The sequence below is a fragment of the Marmota marmota genome, unplaced genomic scaffold (genome assembly GCF_001458135.2).
Source record: "Marmota marmota marmota unplaced genomic scaffold, marMar, whole genome shotgun sequence".
NCBI lineage: Eukaryota > Metazoa > Chordata > Mammalia > Rodentia > Sciuridae > Marmota > Marmota marmota.
Window position 1 is genome coordinate 33,265,399 of NW_026000108.1, and position 22,648 is coordinate 33,288,046.

The 22,648-nt window shown below is 36.4% G+C and overlaps 1 protein-coding gene across 5 annotated transcripts in view; it reads right to left on the reverse strand.

Annotated features, from left to right (window-relative positions):
* Nucleotides 1–22,648, reverse strand: part of Atp8a1 (ATPase phospholipid transporting 8A1) — a 229,096-nt gene that overhangs the window by 164,716 nt on the left and 41,732 nt on the right. For 2 of the 5 annotated variants that reach the window (XM_015482073.2, XM_048784413.1), the window contains exons 6-9: nucleotides 15,496–15,536; nucleotides 8,468–8,541; nucleotides 2,664–2,733; nucleotides 1,776–1,903 (exon numbers count right to left, since the gene is read on the reverse strand). In XM_015482073.2, the coding sequence (XP_015337559.1) occupies nucleotides 1,776–1,903; nucleotides 2,664–2,733; nucleotides 8,468–8,541; nucleotides 15,496–15,536 (313 nt within the window). The other 3 variants (XM_048784412.1, XM_048784414.1, XM_048784415.1) reach the window with 3 other exon arrangements.

Genomic DNA, 22,648 nt, shown 5'->3' on the forward strand with positions numbered 1-22,648 from the left:
AGACAGTATATATATATATTCAATTGTCTCTTGGACATCTCTGTTTGGATGTCACAAACAGTCCAAAACCAAACTGCTGATCTTCCTCCCTCAAAACCTTTCAGTGGATTCCCATTTCATTCTGAATCCACCCCCACAACGACCTACAAAGCTTCCTATGATATGGCCCACTATTTGCTATTGGATTTTCTTCTATTACTGTCTTCCTTGATCACACAATTCCAACCACAATGGCCTAACATTCCCAAATTGCTCCAGGTATTTTCCCTCTTTAAGATCATTGTAATAATATAATTAAAAACTTGCACTATTTCTTTTGTTTGGAATCCTCTCCTTCCAAATCTTCATATGGCTAAGTTCCTCACCTCCTACTCATCATTGTTCAAATGTTACCTTCTCAATGAGGCTGACTACAACCATCCTGATTCCCTCCCACCTTCTCCCACTCTCTTATCCTATGACATCTTTTGCACAGCATTTGTTGCTTTTTAATAGAGGCAGAATTTTCTTACTTATCGTGTCATTGTTTGTCAGTCTGCCCTTCCCCTTACTATGAGAAAGTAATCTCACAAGATGTTATGGTCTAAATATTTGTATGCCCCCAATATTTATAAGTTGAAACCTAATCCAGCACAGTGATATCAGGAGGTGTGGTCTTAAGGTGATTAGATCATGAAAGCTCTGCCTTCGTGAATGGGATTTGGGCCCTTGCAGGGAAGTCCTGAGGGCCTCCACCATCTGAGGACATATTGCCAGTGCCATCAATGAGAAACATGTCCTCATCTGACACCAAGTCTGCTGGTACCTTGGTCTTGGATTTTCCAGCCTCCAGAATGGCAAGCAATATATTTTTGTTGTTTATAAACTGTCCAATCTAAGGCATTTTGTTACAGTGGCCTGAATGAACTCAGACACTAGGGCAGGAGTACTTATTTGCATTATTCATTGGTGCCTTAATATCTGTAAATGGCCTAATACTCTAGGTGCATAAGAAATACCGGTTGAATGAATCTTGGAAGAGATAGAGAAGTGGTAGGAAAGAGGAGAGGAGAAAGAGATAGGAAGCAAGGAAAAACAAAAGATGTTACATATGATAACATGGTTTAGCAAAGTGCATGTGAGGGCTGGGAGTACAGCTCAGTGGTACAGCACTTGCCCAACATGCATAAAGCCCTGGGTTCAATCCACAGCACACCCCTTTCCCCCAGAAATTAAAAAAAACTAGGACTGGGATTGTGGCTCAATGGTAGAGCGCTCACCTAGCACATATGAGGCCCTGGGTTTGATACTCAGCACCACATAAAAATAAATAAATAAATAAAGGTATTGTGTCCAACTACAATATAAAAAAAATTACACAGAGAAGGAAACAAATCACCCAGTACAATAAACACTTTGGGGATACAGCCTGAAGTCCCCAAGGCATCCAGAGGTCACAGGAAAGGACCCAGGTCATGAATACTGGCTAGTTAAACCCATAACAGGTATTCTGGTCAAAGGACAAGTCACAGGTAATTTACCCCCAGAAGAATCTGCCAGGAATGTGGAATATCCCTGAAAACTTCCAACTACCATATTGGCAGGAACCCTGGGAAAGTCTATACCACATGAATAGGGTTAAGATCCAACATTTTTATAAGACTTGGGCTGGAAAACAGACTTTCTTATAAAAAGGTTTTAAGTATTCAAACTTAGAGCAGAGGAAAATAATAGGTACCCAGAATCGGAAAACATTCAACAACACAAGAAAATGCAGCAAATGTGCTTTTACATACCCATGGCCATCAAGCCTTATATTTCCCACAAAATCGTAGAGATGCCTGTTTGGACTCTCACACTCAATTTTGCCAGAAATTCTCATCAAACTGTCAATGTCTTTGATATCGGAGGTTGCTGGTAAGCCCTGTTTAAAATTTTTTAAATAAGCAAAGAGGATGTTAAATAAGTTGTGTTTGGCTTGGGGCTGGGGGATTCATCCAGGTCTTAGGACTATCTTATGAACAATTCTCTCCCATTACACAATACTTTGTCAAATCACAATTTAGGGTTACCTTCTTTCCCAACTTGAGCACGGTTTTTAGCACAAGATTAGGGCAGCTTTTGTGACAGTACTAAAGTATAAACTAGTCTACAAGAATATTCTGAAGTCTCCAAGGAGAAATTTATTTCCAAAAGTGAAATTAATGTTTAGCACTATACAATCTCAGTCTGCTGAAACTGACTTTTGTTTCCTGCTAGGATGGTATGAAAAGGAACTGTAGAAATCTAAGCTAATATTAAACCACAAGGTGAGTGAGTTTCAGAATAACAAAGAAAGCCGCAGCTTTTCAATATGGCAAAGCCAAATAATAATTTGGGCCAGGTGGATAGGAAAAATAAATAAGCTGCCATATGTCAAAGCACTTAGAACCACTATGATTATTATTACCCAAATGTTGGCTATTACATAAAATATCTTACAAATAGTACTTATATGATGAACTATATTTAATCAGCGAGTGAATCTGAATATTCCATTTACTTAACACTGGTTTATGAAACCTCAATGAGCAAGTAGTACTTGGACAGAATTACCTCCCCTGAAGACAGTAATACTAAGAAAGAAGATTTTCATTCCATGTACTAAAACAGGAATAAGTCGATGAATCTATATCAGAACTTACCTGTCTAATTTTCAAGTTAGTTTCACCATCTAGGTTGGATGTCTCAATGTAGCACATGGCCTGGGGCTCACTGTTGTTTAGAATTGAGAAGCACAAAGATTTAGTGGGAGAAAGAAAGCAGAATATTTACATGTTCAGACTCACCAAAGCCTTCTGTTCTAGGCAAAGCTAGAGTCACCTAGCTTCTAGATGATTTTTCATTCCAACAGCAAGATGCTGTGAGGCAGAACCCATGCATGACAAATCATGGATCAGCTTTCCAGCCAGAAGGACCCCAAAGCAATTTCCTGACAACACTCACTAATGGTCTTCAAGATAATGAAATGAGTGGTTCTGTCACGTTATTTTTAAATTGTTCATCCATACAGACACAACACAGACTGTATCTGAAATGTAAAGTAGTTCGTGCCCAGATTTATCTTTAGTTCAGAAATATCAAGGAAGATTTCATGTTCATGGCCCACATGTAAATTGGTTAAGCAAAGTAGCTGATTAGAAAATTCCGGATTGCCACTTCTAGAAGCTTGCATTTTTTTCACCTTTTAGTTATAATAATAAATAGTATCATACAGAGCATGTCATATTAAAAATTTAAGCCTCCTTTTAAAAGCTACATGGATAGATTTCACAATAAAAGTGAACAATATTTTTCTGCCTCTATTTCTTCCTCTCTCTTCAAAGTGCTTCAGAGATAATTGAGAAAGGAAAAGACAAAACTAAAATTGGCCAATTTGGCCTTATTGCTCCTTGTCTCAAACCTAAAAGAACCACTTCCTGAGTCCCCAACAAAGTGTTTCAGTGAAGTCTGGCGTGCAGTGGCCTAAGAGCTTTGTTCTTCAGTTTTACTGCAGATGCTATATCCCTGTCTTACATTGTTCCCTTCCCATGATACTTTACTGCCCAGCAACAATAGACATGTGAGTTGGTTGTGCAGCTGGACAATCTGATCCTCAACTCTATGGAAAACCATTCTGAATTCCAATCTCAGTAGCATACATAAAAGCCTAAATTGCTGTCATGGAAGCAGTTATGAATATAATTTCTTATGAGTGTGTGCAAAGCTTCCAAAGAAAGAAATTTGCAAGTCACAAACACCTGGAATTTTCTAATCAACTTCCAATTTGTACATGTGCAAAAAGAAACTATTCCACAATTTCAGAATTGGGCAGTTAGCTGAATTTCATAGCCTAAAGATTTGTGGAAACTACTTAAACACATGGACATTAATCCAATATTTGACAGTCTCGTTTTAAAGTAACTGCAAGTTTTCCCTGTGGGGTCATTCATAGAGGCTGCTCCTTTTTCCCAACTGGAGAAAAGTCTTCCAGTGTTTATATTTTCTATCAATTATTCAAAACTTTACTTCTTAAATCACTGTCACAATAGTAACTTGGTCCTAGCAATTGCTTCAAATTTGTGACTTACTTATATATACATTTGGAACATTAAATGATCTATGAAATTATAAAACACATCTTTTGATACTATAGAAGAATGATCACAAACAATGCTAAATGACAACACTGATTCTACATTCTGGTGATAAGATGCATTGAAATTTACTGATGATACACTTATCAAAGGCCAGTCTCAGAATGAGTGAGAATAACATTCTATTTTTTTTTCTCACAAAACAGATTTTCCAAGACTTTAAATAGCTAAGAAGTTATGAAGCTTAAATGGATGATTTCATTTGAAGTGGGGCAAATAAATATGCATCCAAAGTCAGAACATTCTTAATAACCACTGAAAACAGCTGTGAGGAAAGCAGTTCTTAACAGTGCTGTGAAAAGGCAGCAAGAAGTCAGGAATCATGCCAGATCAGAAACACTTCAGCAAATATGATCACATCCAAAACACAAACTACAGTCAGAGAGGCAAAGCAGGCGTCTTGATTAGTAAGTGGAAATGAAACAAGATGCAAATCACAATACAGACACTAGAAGACGGCTGAAGTTTATCACAGGAACGTGCACATTGTCACGAGTTACAAGTGGGATTAAAAACTAGTCCCAAAGCATGCGGTACAAAAGGTACAACATCCAGCTTTGTGCAGGGGGTCCTCTGTAAACCCTATTTAAACCCAAATTACAGTCATAATCACTAGAGGTATTCTATGGAACTTGTGGAAAATTTCAAATATGAGAAATAAGAACGTATTTAAGAAATACAATCAATTTTCCATGGCTGTTTCAGGAAAAGCTTAACACTGTTCAAAACAATATCCTGTCGAGGTAGTAAGTTAAGCTTCAGTATTGAGGCATGTTGTTAAATATGGCTATTATTAATGATGCATAGGAAATTAAAATCTACCTTTACTGCATGTCTCTTGGACTCCTATCAATTACAATAGGAGTTAAATCTGCCTACTTGAGGCACAGACATCTTCCAATATGGTATTCATAAAATGCTTTTAAAACATCTGTGAAATGTCCATCACCAAGAATATAAAAAAGTTCATTTAAAAGAAAGAGACACAGAACTCAAGCATATTTGGGTGCAACTGTTCTCTGGTTTAGGGTGAGGACCCACTTACACACATCCTGTACAACTCAGTAGTTCTAACCTTGAGGACAGACTGATGAGATCTGCTGGGAGATGTTCCCCATTGGTCACTTTCACTATTTCCCCTACTGCCACCTACATGTCCCAGTTTAAAATAATTAGAGTGGGGAAAAAATGAATAACAGAGAAGAAAAAAACAAACAAATGGACAAAAGAGACAGAGGTTTGAAATTATTATAGAAAATAATACATGTTAATAAAAATGTCTAATGCCATTTTTTTCAAAACTTATTTTAATCAGGTCTGAAAGCATAAGAAAACATTTAATAAGGATTACTTATTTGCTTTTAAAACCAATTTTCAATTTTTAATGCAAAAACTTCCAATATAAGCATTTCTTATCAAATTGAATAAAAACACTTCATATAAAGAGCTACTCTAACTTATAGACATTACTTTATCTAATTCCTTAATCTCATTCCTTCTGCTGTAGGTCTCATACTATCCCAAAAGCAAAGAAACAATTGTGGAAGTTATTTGCAAAGCATACTATACTAGCTTCCTCCAACCACAACACACTAAAAAAAAAAAAAAGGAAAACTTTGTTAAAAATATTCTGATTCAAAAATGTTTTTAAAGTTAATTGTATAAGTATTGTATTACCTTTAATGCAAAAAAGCAAAGATATGGGTCTTAAAAATTAGAAGGTTTAATTGTAGCATTTGGAGTTATCTATTAACAAAGTCTAGGTAATACATTGTGGTTTGGGGTGGTAGCGGGGCAGGGGGATGTAGAGAGGAGTTTAAGCCTTTGAAACAAGAGAAAATTTTTCAGGGAGGGCATGAAATAGACATACTAAGAATATATTTGGACTTGAATTTAGCTTGAGTTATTTTACTCTATTTTATACTTTCTCAACGCATAAATGTATTATACTAAAATTTCAGTTTCTCCATTTCAAAAGTGAAACACAGTAACTTTCAGCCATGTTCATGCCTTAATTTCAAACTAATTCACAGAAGATGCACTATAATTAAAAATGAAAAACATTTAGAAATATTACAAGCAATTGTTTATTCTTACTGCTTAACAGTGCCTACTTGCTGGTGAAAATCAGCATGAACTTATTTCGCCAGTGGACAGTGTGACATAGTAAAGATAATCAGGAATATCTCAACTTTGACTTAGTCACTGAAGTAGCTAAATGTAAAACAATGTCAAAATTTCTCTTTCTGTTAAATGATGATAAAAACTATAACCTAATTGTTAAGGTTAATGTAGTCTCAAAAGAGCTACATAAGTAAACCAACATGCCAGCTGAAAGGTGGTATTGTGATTCTGAGGAGAAATGTTTGCCTGGTAGCACAACCTATATATTACTAAATAACCAAAAGCAATGGATCAGATAATCTGTTAAAAATATGATAATCTTTGGAGGAAAGACATAAAAGCTATTTTGATCTACTAATATTGATAGCCACTAGGAAATGTTTTCAATGTTTAGAAAACAAATCCTATAAAAAATGCTCTAAAGTTTTAAAAATAAAGATTAAGTAGCCTTTATCTGAAATGATTGGGACCAGGAGTGTTTCAGATTTCAGAGTTCTTCATATTTTGGAATATTTGCATAGAATTTTCCATTGAGCATCCAACTGTACAAACACAGAGCTTGCTAAGGCGCTTCTTGGTTTGCATTGAGAAAGATGACAAATATTTTTTTAAAAATTTCAAGTTAGAATTAAAGTCAGGGCAGGATAGTCTGGCAGACAAAAATAAACACTGTACATGAATGGCTCAGCACATATGATTCTAGGGTAATGTCTTGAAGAGTTTAATCAGGAAAACATCAGTACTTTCTTAATTGCTAGAAGACTTTACCATCACTTTGATCTTTCTTATGTACATATAATATCTAGATGGCCAATCATTAGCACATTTATCATTTAATAACCATCAAATGTACATCATTCTATTAGGTACTCTGAAAGTTCATCAATTAAAAAAAATTGGGGAACATCAGGGCTTGATCACTTAGTCCATCTTCCTCTATATGAAAGGATGAGACTATGTAGTTTGTTCAGAATCACCAAGCCAGGAAAAGGATTCTGGTTTTCTGACTCCTAAGCAGAGCTCCTTTTAACACCCAATATTACTCAGAACCTGAGACAATGGCAAGGAAATCACCCTTAAGTTTGCTATCATATGGCCAAGTGTAGACAGAAAGCTTTACTTCAATTTTAGAAATTTTACCCCTACAAATAGTTGTAAGCAAAGAAAAGTAAGAACAGAAAGGCTGATTTTAAAAAATTCATATTAATTTTTCTGAAAACAAAAACCCATCTGTATGTGGCACAAAAAGTAACTGACAATAAAATATGGAAATAGAACCACCTCTAGCTTTTTCAACTACCTATAGACTTACTTCTGTAAATATCTGGGTAACTCTTACTTGCTCAAGTTTCACTAGCCTGTCATAAACCCAATCACTTTGAATCATGACCTGATTAAATAGGTTTTGAAAAAAGGACACTCCATATTTACATATGGATATTACAAATAAAACTGTCCAAGGAAATGATGATAAACAACCTCTATAATAGTAAAAACATTTCTACTTAATTTATATTAGGACTAGTTTTACAGTTTTTAAACATAAAACCATTTGAAAATCACATTCTTTGAAGGGTAACTGCCATATGTTCTGAATACTAATTTATGACTATCTTAAATACGAGTATAACAAAAATTGTCTAAACTCAGTAACAGAAAGAGTTTAAGAAAAAGAGCAAGTACTTAATCTTTGGTTGGAAGAGGATGGCATTTTGAAAGGTATGATGGCAAAAAAAGAAATCATTCATCCATTTTCTTGTGCCGTTTCACCATAAGGATCAAGAAACTTTGCAGAGATATATGAACACATCATAAAGGAATTTATGATGAAAAAGGATCAAAAGATAAAATCAACAGAACCCAATCCATGGATTACATAAAATAAATGATCAGAAATTTAAAAGATTTGTGGTCCACACACATGAATCTGGACACATCCAGAGGAAGAGGAGACTCTCAATTATAATTTTAACTTTTGGATTATAATAATAATACCTGTTATTTATTTTATATGGCAAACATGAAAGAGCCCTTTAAGTCCAATCAAGTTTTTAAGTGCTTTAATTAAAAATCATTGGAGAGGTTTAAAATTCTTCGTTTATTCCTTATTTCCTTGGAGAAATCACAAGGTCAATGCAGGGTAGAGAAACCATCCTCTACACTGTTTGAGCATCAGTAGGTATCTCTACCTTGATGAGAGAAGTACAGTGTCAGCAGGTATATACTCTTTGCCTTTTATTATAACTATATCTCCAACATTTACCTGAAAGAAAACTGGGAATTGGTTAATTATCTGCATAGAAAGATAGTTACAAATACACAACCCATTGTATTTAAGCACAGAATACAGGAAAAAATGTCTATTGGCAAACAAGAACCACTGGTCTTCACAAAAATGGCAAAAAACCGTCTAAGAGTGAGGCCAGAGATGGGAGAATCCTTTAAAAAATGAACACTGTATCTTTGCGCTTTTTTTCAGTTATAAATAACTTATCTTAATAAAGTCAATGGATCCATTTTACCTACTTAATTGACATCTCAATTTCTCATATTCTCTCTCTTTGACATAAAAGTAAAAGGGAGGAATTCAGCCACTAAAACTTTACCCTACTTAAGGAAATCTCCACTTGACTGGAAAAATGATCATATAGGTGATCATTATCTTTCACAATGACCTCTAGGAAACAAGTATTAGTTGCTATTCATAATTTAGAGAGGAAAAAAATGAATCTGAGATTCTAATATTTGCTCAGGATCAGTGAGTGGAAAAGTTAATGCACATGTGACTACCTGATTATTGGCAAAGCTTCATGTTTACACTAGTAAATTTACTGAAACTATCAATGTAATTCATGTTAAAAATAAACAGCCTAATCTCTTTATTTTCCAATGTGTTAACATTTTTTCCTGAGCATGGCATGATGAAAAATTAAAGATGACCTATGGCCAGAACTTGAAGTAATTTAAGTGTCAGGTCTGTTATGCAGCTTTTGGCAAATAATATAACTTCAACTAAGTAACAATCTGGCTTAATTCAGTGGACCAAGTTATGCTGGTAGCCATTCCTATCAGATCACAAATGTAACTCTCTTAGTAGGGAAATGAGCCTAAAAATGTTTCTATGTTTAGTACAGGGAAGAAGAGTCTTTTTTTTTTTTTTTTTGTTAAAGATGTTTTGTTATTCCCTCTCCCTACTTATCTTTGAATTCTAAAATGATAGTTTACTGGGGGAAAGGAGAGAATGGTGTCCTTAGTGGGAAACATAAGAAATTATTCCAGAGGGGACCCACTCTGTTCCTCTTCACATGCTGGAAAAAATAGGTTAGGGAAAGTTGTGTGTGTGTGTGGGGGGGGGGCGGTGGGAACTTCTAATATGTAATATATGTATGCTGGTTACCCAAGTAGGGAAACTCTGGATGCCTTGACTCAAAAAGATTTGTTTTAGTTGAAATTTGGACTGCCTGAAAAACTGCCAAGGACCTTGAAATTAAAACTCCCTACCTCAAAAAAGGAAAAAAAAATACAAAAAATTTAAAAAATTAAGTATCAATGTAAACTTTAAAAAAAATGTGCCATGATAGTATTCTAATGGCATCCACTTACAGTAAGATAATAAAAATAAGTTCTCTGTAGTCATGACATTTATAATGCTACCCAGGTTCCCATTTAATTGTTCTGCAATCACCTCTGATAGGTTAATGTTTCTTCTCCAGTTAAACTATACGCTCCCTAAAATCAGGACTTCATCCATCTACATCATTAGAATTGATCAGTTAGGCTTACAAAAACCCTCAACTGATTGCACTGCTTCTCAACGTCTTTATTCTTCATAAGACAAAAGGAGGCCTTGTGGTAATTAAACTGAATAATATATCAACACTTTATAGGGCACACTGTCATTACCCAGTGGCTTGGAAAACTAAGAACTACTAAATGCTAAAGCAGTTCTCACATTCCTTAAAGAACGCAAGGAACTTACCTGCCTACATTTTAGATAAATTTCTCAAAGGTATCTAAGAATTTCTTATTCCTTTGGGCTCTGAGCTCCTAATGCGGCATTTTCCTTTTCAGCATAAAAGAAATGAAAAAAAGAAAAAGCCAGGATGGCAAAAATGCTTTGCCCACGTATTACAATGGGAGGGACATGACAAAACAGTTTCAAGTCTCCCAAATACCAAAGTTAAGGTAATAGTTTGGGCTTTTGGCTCACTTTCTCAAGTCACTACCATGAGCAACTGTGATTGAGAATTATGAAAAAGGATGAGATTATCAAACTATAATTGAATAATTAAAAAAATCAACCTTTGCCCAATTATAGGTTTTAGAATATTTATATTTTTATTAAGCATTATTTTGAGATAAGAGTCTTAATACAAAGAAAGACACATTTTGTGGTGGAAACTTCATGCATTACAGCAACTCTACAGAGCGACACAGCCCACCACGCCATACTTCCCCACGGAGTCAGAAGAATGTGTTTGTTTCAGGGTTATTCACCTAAATTCTCTATTTGAATGTATCTCGAAACCTGTGAACAGTCTCAGCTGCTTCTTGATGTGAAGAACTGGTCTTTGTGGAGAGGGTGGATGAAGCCACTGCTGACATTTTTAAGAGCAGAACTGCAGTTCTTTGTCTGGGCTCTGTCATTCAACACTTTCTTTTAAAACCAGGTACTTGAAACTTAACCTTCTGCAACAGGGAAAAGACTTCGGGGCAATAACTGGAGGGATGAACTATGAATGTTTGAGAGCTAAAGTCTGCCCATGACTATAAGTATGCTGTGCAAATTTTTAAGCCATCTGAGGAACATTAAAAAGCAACCACAGAAGCCACACATTTAGAATGACTGGGAAAGTACCCTGAAGTGAAGCCCAGCACTCAAAGGTTTCTCATATTACCCCGGCATGTGGACGACACTTTAAGTGTTGGTTTACTGATTTTGTTTTTAATTGCACAAAATATTATATACACTAAGAAAAAGTCTGGTGATCTGGCTAAGCCAAACATGTCAGCTCGCTCTGTGTCTGCCCATGTGTTCAATATGCCATTTTTCACATGGCTGGTATCTCAGCACTCAGAGACCTGTTCTTTTCAACCATGATCATATTCTATGACACAGAAACTCTTACATATCTTGTTTTCTGCTATGAGCTGACTGCCTGGCACATATTATCAACTACCATTTATTGAACGAATATTAGAATTTTTTTCTGTTGCTGCCACAATGTGTAAAATCACAATTTTTACTTGTCACAAAATACACTATGTAGAATGCCATAATTTATTTATGATACAACTACTTTACATTTAGGTGATTGTCTAAATATACGTTCACAAATATTTTTTCCAAACACGATCATAAGTAAACCTACTTAAAATCAAAATAATGTGAGCTTTAATTAGCTCATTTCAGCTATTACAAAGAGAAAAATTAATAATACTAAATAATACATTTTCACATTTTACTTCTTTTTTGTCCAAGTTTATAAATAGGAATTTTTTTCTCTTTAATTCTTAAAATAATTTTCAATAATCATTAGGAGGAATACTATTTTTATACAAATCTATGATTAAAGCTAGATAATCATATGATAGTCTTTGAAGAATCTAAAGGCTTTTCTGACTTCTTTGTTCATTAATATGCCATTTAAAAACAAAATTAATAAAACTCTACCTTTTTCAGCTCCTCCTTACCCCATCAACTCAGTTAATGTTAACAGAAAGATGAAGACTGTATGCATGAATCATAGCCTACCCCTTTCTTTAACAGATAAAGATTGATAGTGATTCTAAGTGAGAATGTTGATCAAGGCCAGGCAAGGAAGGGAGGTAGAAATTGTGTACCAACTTGTTGTGAACTATTTTTAAAGTTTTAAAATACATACGATGCTGTATATTTTTAATGAGAAGACTCCTTTGAAAATCTTTACCTTTGAATGGATTCCTCTCAGTGGATCTAAGAGATCCATGATTGTAAGCCTTAACCAATACTGACCTCTAAAAACTGTGTTGCAAATTGAACTATGAAACAATGTTTTTCTTATCTCTGAGATAGACCATTTTATACTTAATTAGGGTGCTTGAGTAGACTGTCTTGATATAGTACTGTTATGCCTACACATAAGTATCAACAAAATAAATCAATTGTATATTTCTAAAAAAAAAAAAAGTAGTTATTTTGTTTATAAATTATTTTAGTTATAAAATAAGAACTACTTTAGCAACATTGCATACATATCATGTATACAAAATTATGCTGCAATAAACATTTTTAGATATATAGATATTTTCTCCTACATTATAATTATTTTCTTGGGATAAATTCCCAGAATTTTTTTCTTATGTTTCTCAATATGAGTAGCCAAACTCCTAATCCACATAGTGTGTGAATGAAATATAAAATAAAACTTTTGAAATACAAGTGAACTTGTTTTTATTGAATATATAGCAGGCAAAGACATCAATGTTGTTTAAATTTGCAACTTTTATTAATAGGTTGATTATTATTCTGAGTCTGGCTGTTAATTATATATCCTCCTACATATTGCCCACTTTCATTTCCTATTTATATAACAAAGATCTTAATCTGCCATATTTGGTGCAAACATTTTATATACCCTGCTTATTTATTACTGGTAACTTCTGTTGTTAAGATTTATGTAATTAAATACCAAAGGTCTCAAGATACTATTCTTATATTTATTAATGTCTTTATTCTATTTGTATGTGATTCAAAAACAGCATTTTAGCATTTAACTATTTTATCCAATTGGAATTTCTTTTAGCAAAGGTAGTGACTTAGCTATAAACTAAATATTCAAGTATTATTACTTGAAACTGCTTCTCTGTGATTATTAACTAATCATTTTACCAATTATTTTGCTTTGTTTAACCTTTTTCAAAGATTAAACAGACTTTAATTCAGGCACTGCATTTTATTCTATATTATTCCTATTTATCCCTTGCTATTCTATATTTGAAACATATCTACTTTCTTTCAATAACTTTCTGTCTTACTTACAGTCAATCTTAGCACATAGTTCTTCATTTTCCAAGCAATTCTTCTATTTTTCTCAACTGTTTATTTTTGGAAATCAGATAATTTAGTCAACCCATGAGGGAAAAAATGTAAATTTCCTGAGATTATAGTATATTAATAATTTGGAATAATGGATATTTTAATTTTTCAAAGAATATGACATCTTTGTACATATATGTGGATCTTTAATACCTTAAGGATAGATGATTTCTTTACAAAAGTCATACACATGTTTTAAAGTTTATCTGTGAGTATCCCACATGTCAGTGGGAAGAAGACCTTTTTTCTCCACATCACCAACACAAGAATACATTAATCTTGAATTTATGACCAAATCAATTTTCATGAGTTATAATTAATTATCTAATTCTAGTTATTAAATAACTTCAGCTCATTTTAGCCGGGTGGCTTTGGGTGACTTAGAATCTGATCCTCTCAACAAGTGATGCCCACATTAAGTGTGGCATTGATCTCTAAGATAACTGAAAAAACTACCCTGATGGGTAAACATGGGTACACATGGCTGGTGATCTAGTATTTTTGTCTGTCAAAAATTAACAAAGTGGGCTGGGGCTGTAGCTCAGTGGTAGAGAGTGCCAATCTCGCACGTGTGAGGCACTGGGTTCTATCCTCAGCACCACATAAAAATAAGTAAATAAAGATATTGTGTCCACGTACAACTAAAAAAATATTTTTTAAAAATTAACAAAGCATTACAATCATCCATGTAGAGTAACACATTCTTGAAAGATTGGCTGCCCACTAAGCAATTTTAAAGGCTAATTTTAGAGTGAAGTAGTAGATGGTTATCTCCTGGCTTTATCACTTTATTTACTCAGCAAGAAGTCTAGGTAAGAAGATAATAAACTGATAAGTTATTTTCTTAGGACGTGCATTTATATTAACTATACTGACAATGCCAGTAATGAAAATATAATACAATTCAAGTTATACTTAATTATATCCTGTCTTTTCTCCAAGATGTTTAAATCCACAAGTGCCATACAAGACCATTAAAGAAATTTACTTTGGAAGTGCTTTTAACACTTTTGGTTTTGTTTTGCTCTTCCTAAACAGAGACAATTAGCACAGAAATAATGAAAGCACAATCAAGGCATTATCCTCTTTGTTACTCTTATGTCAAAGACCAAAGAAGAGAGATGAGAATTTTCTACTATCCAGAAGAGGAGATGTCAGTCTCTTATTCTAGCAACTGACTTAAAAATCAATAAAAATGCAATGAAGCTTTTATTGAGGGGTGAATCTGTGCAGGGACACCAGGTAACCACAAAAACCACAAGGCAGGATTAAAAACAAGGATTTAAGTCAGCTGAGAAGAAAATGGAGTACAAATAAATTGATTGTGGGTAACACCTATGTTGTCCTAGCAGGATACTGTCTCGCACCCCTCGTGTCCTGGCAATCCCAGGAAACAAAGTCCCCTTGGCAGACTGGCCTGGCCTCCAAAAAGTCATTTACCAAGTTACACAGGCTGTTCACCTGTGGGTGACTAGAGAGTAAATCTTTCAGAATTAAGGGAGAATTAATAATACTCGCTTACCTTTTGAAAATGAGGTCTGAAAACGAACAGCTGGATAACATTTGTTAAATTATGACTCAGTTCACTAACTGCTGTGCTAGAGGTTCTATGAGCCAATTAACTTGTGAAGCCATGTAACTGATTTTGAGTTCACTGAACAACAATGCTTAGGCTTTACGACTTTTTTTTTTTTTTTAAAGAAATTAGTTGTATTCGAATGTGATCACTCTCACTTTATGAATTTGAGGTAAAAAAATACAAATGTGAAATATCAGAACATTAACATTTATTTTACTTGGACAGTAGATGATTAAAGCAAAATTTACGAGACAAAACAGCTCATGGTTAAATAAAATCTATGAAAACAGCACTCAAAACATCTCAAAACATACTATGAGAGAAATAAAGAGTTTTAGATATTACTTTTTTAAACTAGTCATCTTTCTAGAATAGAGCAGAAATGCTAAATAGATGTGACTAACTGAAACTCCATATATATGGTCATAACATCAATTAATAAATAGCTTTGGTATCAGTGGAATTCTTGTCTTTTGCTTATATCATATACAAAAATTTCATCTACTAGATACACCTCTATGCATTTCTTCTCCTGGAACAAAATAAAAATCAATGCATACCTTTTCCCAGTGAACAATTTCCCAAGCACCATTTCTCAAAACTGGAAAGAGAAAAGGTGACATTTGTAAGAACATTTTTCACTACCTATGAAAAGGCTACTTATGATGAAACAGTCATTCAAATGAACAGCTTCAAATGAAATAGCTAGTAGCAATTTTACAGGTTTAAAAACTAATTAGGATAATAAGGATATGTAAAATTATGCAAAGAAACACAAACTTCTGATGTCAATTTCAGCTCGAACAATGACCTGTCATTAATGGAGGGCCATCTCGTGAGAGCCACAAAACCTTCCTTCAGCCCAAAGAGGAAGCTGAGCTGGGCTGAAGGAGAAAGCCAGAGAAAATGTGTGCAAAAGGGAGGGACACATTTCAGATGTTACAACAGCAGCAGTGTTTAAAAAAAAAGAGTCACAAGCAGGTAAGTAATGGATTTTTTGGGGGGGAGTGGGGCATGTACCAGGGACTGAACTCAGGGGCCCTCGACCAGCCCATTCACCACCATCTTAACTTCTAACTTAACTCACTAACTTCTACATAACTTCCAGATCTTGACTTGAACACCACTTTCTCAGGGGACCTTTTGTGGACACCAGTTGTTCGCCCTACCCCCAAATCTAAATGGGTCCCCGTGAACTTTGCCTTCTGAGCATTTACTCCAGGTTTTCTGTATATTTAGTGGAGAGAGGATTACTTAATGGATGGTGGCTCCCCGACACTATACAGTTCACGACAACAGGGAGCTGCTCTGCTCTGCTCACGCTCATTCCCAGTGCCACCACACAGCAACACAAAGGCGCTCAGTGAGAGCACTTGCTAGATGGAATGCTGGACTCACTAATATGCCTGTGTGTTTGAGACCATATGAAGCCAAGCCATGGAAATAGCAACATAGATTTACTAAGGATAAAACTCCTCTCCCTAGTAGATCTCATGTTAAAAATAACATGCAGATGGCTTTGGACACACAGCAGAGGAGGCAAACACTTTGGCAATTCCTAGAAGAGTTAATCACAAAGCTACCACAGGCCCAGAAATTCCACTCCTAAGCATGTACCTGAGAGGTTTGAAAACATGTTTCATATAAAATTGTACAGGGATGTTCTGTGCAGCAGTTCTCACAACAATAGCCTCAAAGTGGAAACAACCCAAATGTCCATCAACTGATTAACAGATAAGCAAATAGATCCATTCAGTGGAACCTTATTTAGCTAGAAAGAGGATGAAGTGCTGACAGCACAACCTGGATGAAGCCTGAAGACAGGCTGAGTGACAGAAGACAGACACGAAGGGCCACCCATTACATGATCTTACTGATATAAAACATCCAGACTAGACGAATCCGTGGAGACAGAAGGCAGATTAGTGGTTGTCAGGGCCTCCAGGAAGGTGAGGCTAGAAACTGACTGGCTCTGTGTAGTGAAAATGTTCTGCAGTTAGGCAGTGGTGATGGGCACATAATCTTGTGAATGCACCAGAGGCCACTGAACTTCATGATTTAACATGGTGAACTTTATGGTTTGTGAGTTTTGACTGAATGAAAAAAAAAATAGCTATAAAAAGATGCCGATGGACTATTTAAACATTTGTTTAAAATAGACTTCTCAGTTTTATAAGTTACTAAGATTTCCGTGCTGTGCAAGCAGTTGCACGTGGTTATGTAACCCATGAGGTACATGAACATGCTTGATGCCAGCTCAGGGCCACCCCTTCTAGCTCTGCCATTGAAACTCATCCTCTATGAAATGCTGCCACTTCACAGACGTTGGCTCGTTCACATCTAAAAATAGCCCTGGCCTACTCATTGGTTCCACTCAACAGGACAGAAGTGTCACAACAGGCTTCTCAGACCCAATAGACAGGGCTTATCAAGGAGTCTTCACTCTGCATGGTGGATGCCAGTGGCACTTTCACGGAAGACCACTGAATGTGGTTCTCCAAACCTGCTTCCCAAACTCTGTCTTCTGAATCTGCTCTTTTCCTCTCAGCCTCTCATAGATCAGTTCTGTTAGAAAGTGGAGACTTTGTAACCTGTTTGCCTCCTTCCCACCTGACCTTTCTCAGATCTCTGCCTCCACCCAAACAGTACATTCCACCCTCCACACAAATGTTTCCATCAATCCATTATTGGAGAGAGAAACTAGAAAAAATTTAGCCTCCTGCAAAAATTTACATCTAAGAAACTTTTAAATGTATAATCAGTCTATGATGCTTTCTATCAAACTACAAAATCAACACGTGTCCAATAAGTATGACAGAGGGGCAGAAAGGAAAAGCTGACAGTCTCTCTTCATCTCATTGCCACGTTCTCAAGGTTAGGAGTGCTAATAGATGCACCATTCCCCAGATAATGGTGGACAGGCTTGCTTTTTTCCCTTTCATTTTCAAATTTTATTTCTCTGCAACTTGTTTTTTCCCCTTAACATATAATACTTTAAGGACAAACTAGAGAGACTTAACTCATTTTTTGACTTCACTCAATCATACTGCATTGTATAGATGTGTCAATGGCAATGGGTTGGAAAACTGAATGGACTCACGGGACTCCACAGAATGTATTCACAAAAGGCTCTCATGGAGGTAAAAAGATGTGTGTACAGAAGAAAAGTGGAAGTCCAGAAAAGTACTGGGGACCTAAGAAACTTCTAGGCACAGCCAACCAGAGTCTTTCTCATTCACCTAAGACTTAAATTTGGAACTTCCAGGACACGTACAAGAGATCTTAATTTCAGGGAAGCCTGAGCGAAAGTTTCCAGCAGGGTCTCTAGTCAACTAGTCAAGCCAAACTGTGTGACGGTTTAAGCCAGGTACACCATCAATCAATATACATCCTTAAACTAAGCAGAGAAGCTAGTCTTGGCTCTTCCAGGGGAGTTTCAAACCTTAAACAGCACATTATAAATCTCCAGCTAGTCTGTCTTATCCTTATTGTGGTCAAGGTTTAGCATGTGACTTCCAGGTACCCCAGAGATAATAGCTGTATCATAGGTCATTCAACTATTCTCTTGATGAAATTCTGGTTTTCTCCTTTTTTCCTACCATCACAAAGAACACGGAAATATATTTACATGATTATATCTTATAGGAGTAAATCCTATGAGAAGCATTGCTGGCTCCAGAGTAGTTTTGTTGATACTTTTATCTGATATAGACTACTTCTTTAGGAATCTACAGCAATTTCCCTCTCACCAGCAACATACCAAGTTTCACTGACTATAGAACCAGACATGTACAATCACTTGGATTTTGTCAATCTGATGAGTATTTGGTATTTACACTGGAGCCTTCAGTGGCTTGGATTAATGAAGGTGTACATTGTCTTTAGGTCCCTCCACTAAGACCTAAATAGAATCACCTTTTTTTAAAGTACTTGTTCTCTGGGTCTGTAGGACCTGTGTTGCTCAAAAGATTGTTATAAATGAAGAGGTGTTTCTAATCCACTGCCCTCTCCATCCCACACCATTAATTTTGTTCTTGAAATACAAAAACCAAACTCAGAAACCAAGAAAGGAAGTACACAGCTTCTCCAGATGACCTTAGACCAATTTTAGGATACAGAGAGCAGTACAGGATTCCAGTGAAGTTAAAAATCAGCTCACAATATATAGTGTCTGCACAAGACTTAAACATTGGCCAAGGACACACATTAATGCCAGGATTCACTGTTATCTTTCTTTTGGAATTGGTTCCTAAACATCCAATTCTTAGAACAATGACAATAAACATCATCCTGTGTAATCTGCTGGCAACTGAAATAGCAACCTAGTTTATTTTTAACCAGTGACCTCCTGTGACCCAGTTCCAGCTAGTGTCAAGGAAGCAGAGAACAATGCTGGGTCCTTTGCTGAGACTTGCTTTCTTGGGACAAAGTTCATGGAGCTTCTACTCTGCTTCTGGAGGAAATGATGAAGGATGCTGGTGAAGGGGAACTGGAATGTGGGGGGACAGAATGGCCTGTCTAGGTGCTTTGGCAGCTCATGCTTTTAAATGCAAAAACTCCCCCACCTCTCCCCAGTTGCATCCAAACACACCTGCTCTAGTTTCCACACAGCCAAATTAGTCTGACAGAATGCCTGCGAGGGCTCAGACGTTCAACAAATACCTCAAAGAGAATCTGTTTTTACTTAGCAGAATACTAGTTGGCAGCTTTGTTGTAATGGGTTTCTTTTGTGAAGTGAAAACATTCTGTTAGAGTACCTTGGGCATTCTGTTAGAGTACCTCTCAATCAAAAGCCCTGGATGAAGTGGCCCTCTCAGTACTCAAGCCAACACTGCCAGGTGCAGGTGCTCATTTACATTCTCAGAGAGTGTCACAGCCCAAGTCCCTAGTCAAAATGGTCTGTCACTAGGGACATCACCCAAAGTGCAACAGGTCTTGGGCAACAGGTCACTTTTTAAGTGGGAAAGGAGAGGCAAGTTATTCAAAAGGATGCCCCAGAGAGCAGAAAAACTCCAAGAGGAATAGTATGCTCCTAGAGTCGGCATTTGAGAGGAATTTTACATCACAGGAGAGTACAGCTGAGACTACGGTTTTGATTTGAGCAAAGAAAGAAAACCGATATACCCATATAAACCATTCATTAAAGAGAATCTTACTTCCAAAGATAGTTTGAAGGTAAGAGCCTCACTGTGCCACAAATTGACATTGCACAAGACTGTCTTGTGTAAACTTGTCTATAAAGGTCAAATTAAATCACTAGGAGCTTGGCTGAATCATTATCATCTACTGACACAAAGAACAAAGGGGAATTTCCTGAATTCCTCTCTCTTGACTCTGTTGTTCATATTGGTATTAAATCAGTTGATATTCCTTTGAACTCATCTATAAAACTTTTACAAAGGCCCCAAAGTGCAGGCCCTCACCAGTACCACCAGCATCCGTGAACATTTCTTAAGAATGAAATTCTGGGGCCCCATTTGAGGCCTGAAGAAATTCTAGGGTGACTCCCAGGAATAGTCTATGTTTTAATGAACCCTCCTGGGCATTGTGAGGCACATTCAAGCTTAAGAACCAGTGACTCACAAGAAGAATACGGATGTATATATATATATATATATATGTAAGTCATCAATCATTCACTTTTCCCTTCACTTAACTGAAAAATATCTTGAAAGAAAAAGCTCCCCCACGGCCTCTCTAATCAATCATTCAACAATTCCTTACAATGTGGGTTTAGTTTTCACAGCTCAACTCCTCTTCAGTTAAGAACTGGAGCTCTGGTTAAGAACAGTAATGCTCCGTCTTCTTCATGCTGATTTAGCAGGTGTATAGTGCTGCTGCTACCGATTTGGCAGCATCTGGTGCTGGGCAGGGCTCCCCCTCTGCCTCTCATTCCCCCACATACAGTCTCTGCATAGTTTCCTTTGTCTTCTTGTCATCACCACCCTCCAACTGTGGAGTCCAGTTAATCAACTCTCTAGCCAGTCTGCCTCCTAATCAATCCAAAATCAGTCTCTCTGCCCCCCACCAGCCCCACACAGCCAATCAGATTCTTCTTTCAAAAGTCCACTGGGAGCCTTTCCACACCCTTCATTTATTCCCTACATATTTCTCACCATGATTTTCAAAAGTCTTCTAAATATGACCCTAACTTGCCTCCACATCCCTGCCCCTGACACATATCTATGTTTTTTTTTTTTTATCAAAATGCACCATTTGTGCTTCTCTGACTATGCTCATTCTTCCCACTTCCACTGTAGTCCCTCCTCCTGGGTCACTCATGCTCTCTGTGTACTGGAATTCTACCCGTCCTTCATGAACCTCTCAAATGATACTTCTGAATCCCACCTCTCTCATTTGGTCCTTATTACTTCTTCTGCCTTGTATATCAGACCTCACCTTATCTTCCCTCCCATAATTCTAATTTCCTGTAGGTCAAGAACGAAGCCTTGCTCCCCTCTGCATTTTCTGCAGAGTCTTACACAAGGAAAATGTTCAATAAAGACGAACTGAAGTGAAATAACAAATGTTCTACCTTGGACTCACACCTGTTTTTTTCCCCAGGAAATCTGGACATGCAATTTATTTGGGCTTGGCAAAAACACATGGGAGGAAAGTACCCATGAAGGTGGAATGACTTGTTTAAATTAAAAAACAGAAGACAAAGTGAGTGAGATATGTACATGCAGGAAAAGAAGCTAAGAGCAGGGTCAAAAGCCAACCCCGAATCCAGTCTCTCTATCTTGAACTATGTTCCCAAATTTCCCCAGTGGATTTTACTCCTGTGTGCAACTTTTGTTTTTAGGACAAATGAAACACAAGCTGGGGCTATATTTCTCCACAAATACATACTTCCTCCCTACCCACAGCTTCCACAGCTATTGTTGAAAATATCTAACCAGTTCAATTTATATAATCCTGACATATTCGTGATATTTGAAAATATTAATAGTATTTTAGATGTTTGAAATTATTTAGGCTATATGTTTGATTTTTAACCCTGAACATCATGGAAATTATAACTGCTAAGAAGTATTCATGGGTAAGTTGATACACATGCAGCAGAGCACCTGTTCAGGCCCATTGGATGGTTCTCATGTGGGGGGGGGGACCTCCAGGGAGAAAAACACCAGCACTCTGTTTCATTAGGTCACGAAAGTGGTGCCATGTTAATTCCTTAGCATGACATACCCTTTTGTACAGCACAGAAATTGACCTAAGCTAGACAGATTCTGCCCTGCTTTAGGCCTAATACCCTAAAACACATGCAATTCACATCACCTCAATGCTTTTTCCATAAAAAAAGGGAACTGGATTCTAGGGTTTCCAGTGGGAGATAAGCAACCAGGTTTCCTTCAGGCAAGTAGCCTTGTTAGTAGCTGTCAGCCATCTCCAATTCTACCCCAGGCAAGCTCTGGGGAGGAACTCAGGGTGAGAGGACAAGACTGGTTATTTTAAGCTATGTGCCTCATTTAAAAGAATTTCATGTTGACCTTTCTAAAAAATATATATTAAATAATGGAACAAAATTTCGTTATTAAGACTTATTCTAGCATACTGCCTACTATCATAATAAAATAATGTATTAATCTAATCATAGTAATGGTACACCTCCTTTTTAAAAATACTTTTTAGTTATACACGGCAGTGGAGTGATTTTTGACATATTATACATACATGGAGTATGAATTATTCTAATTAGGATCCCATTCT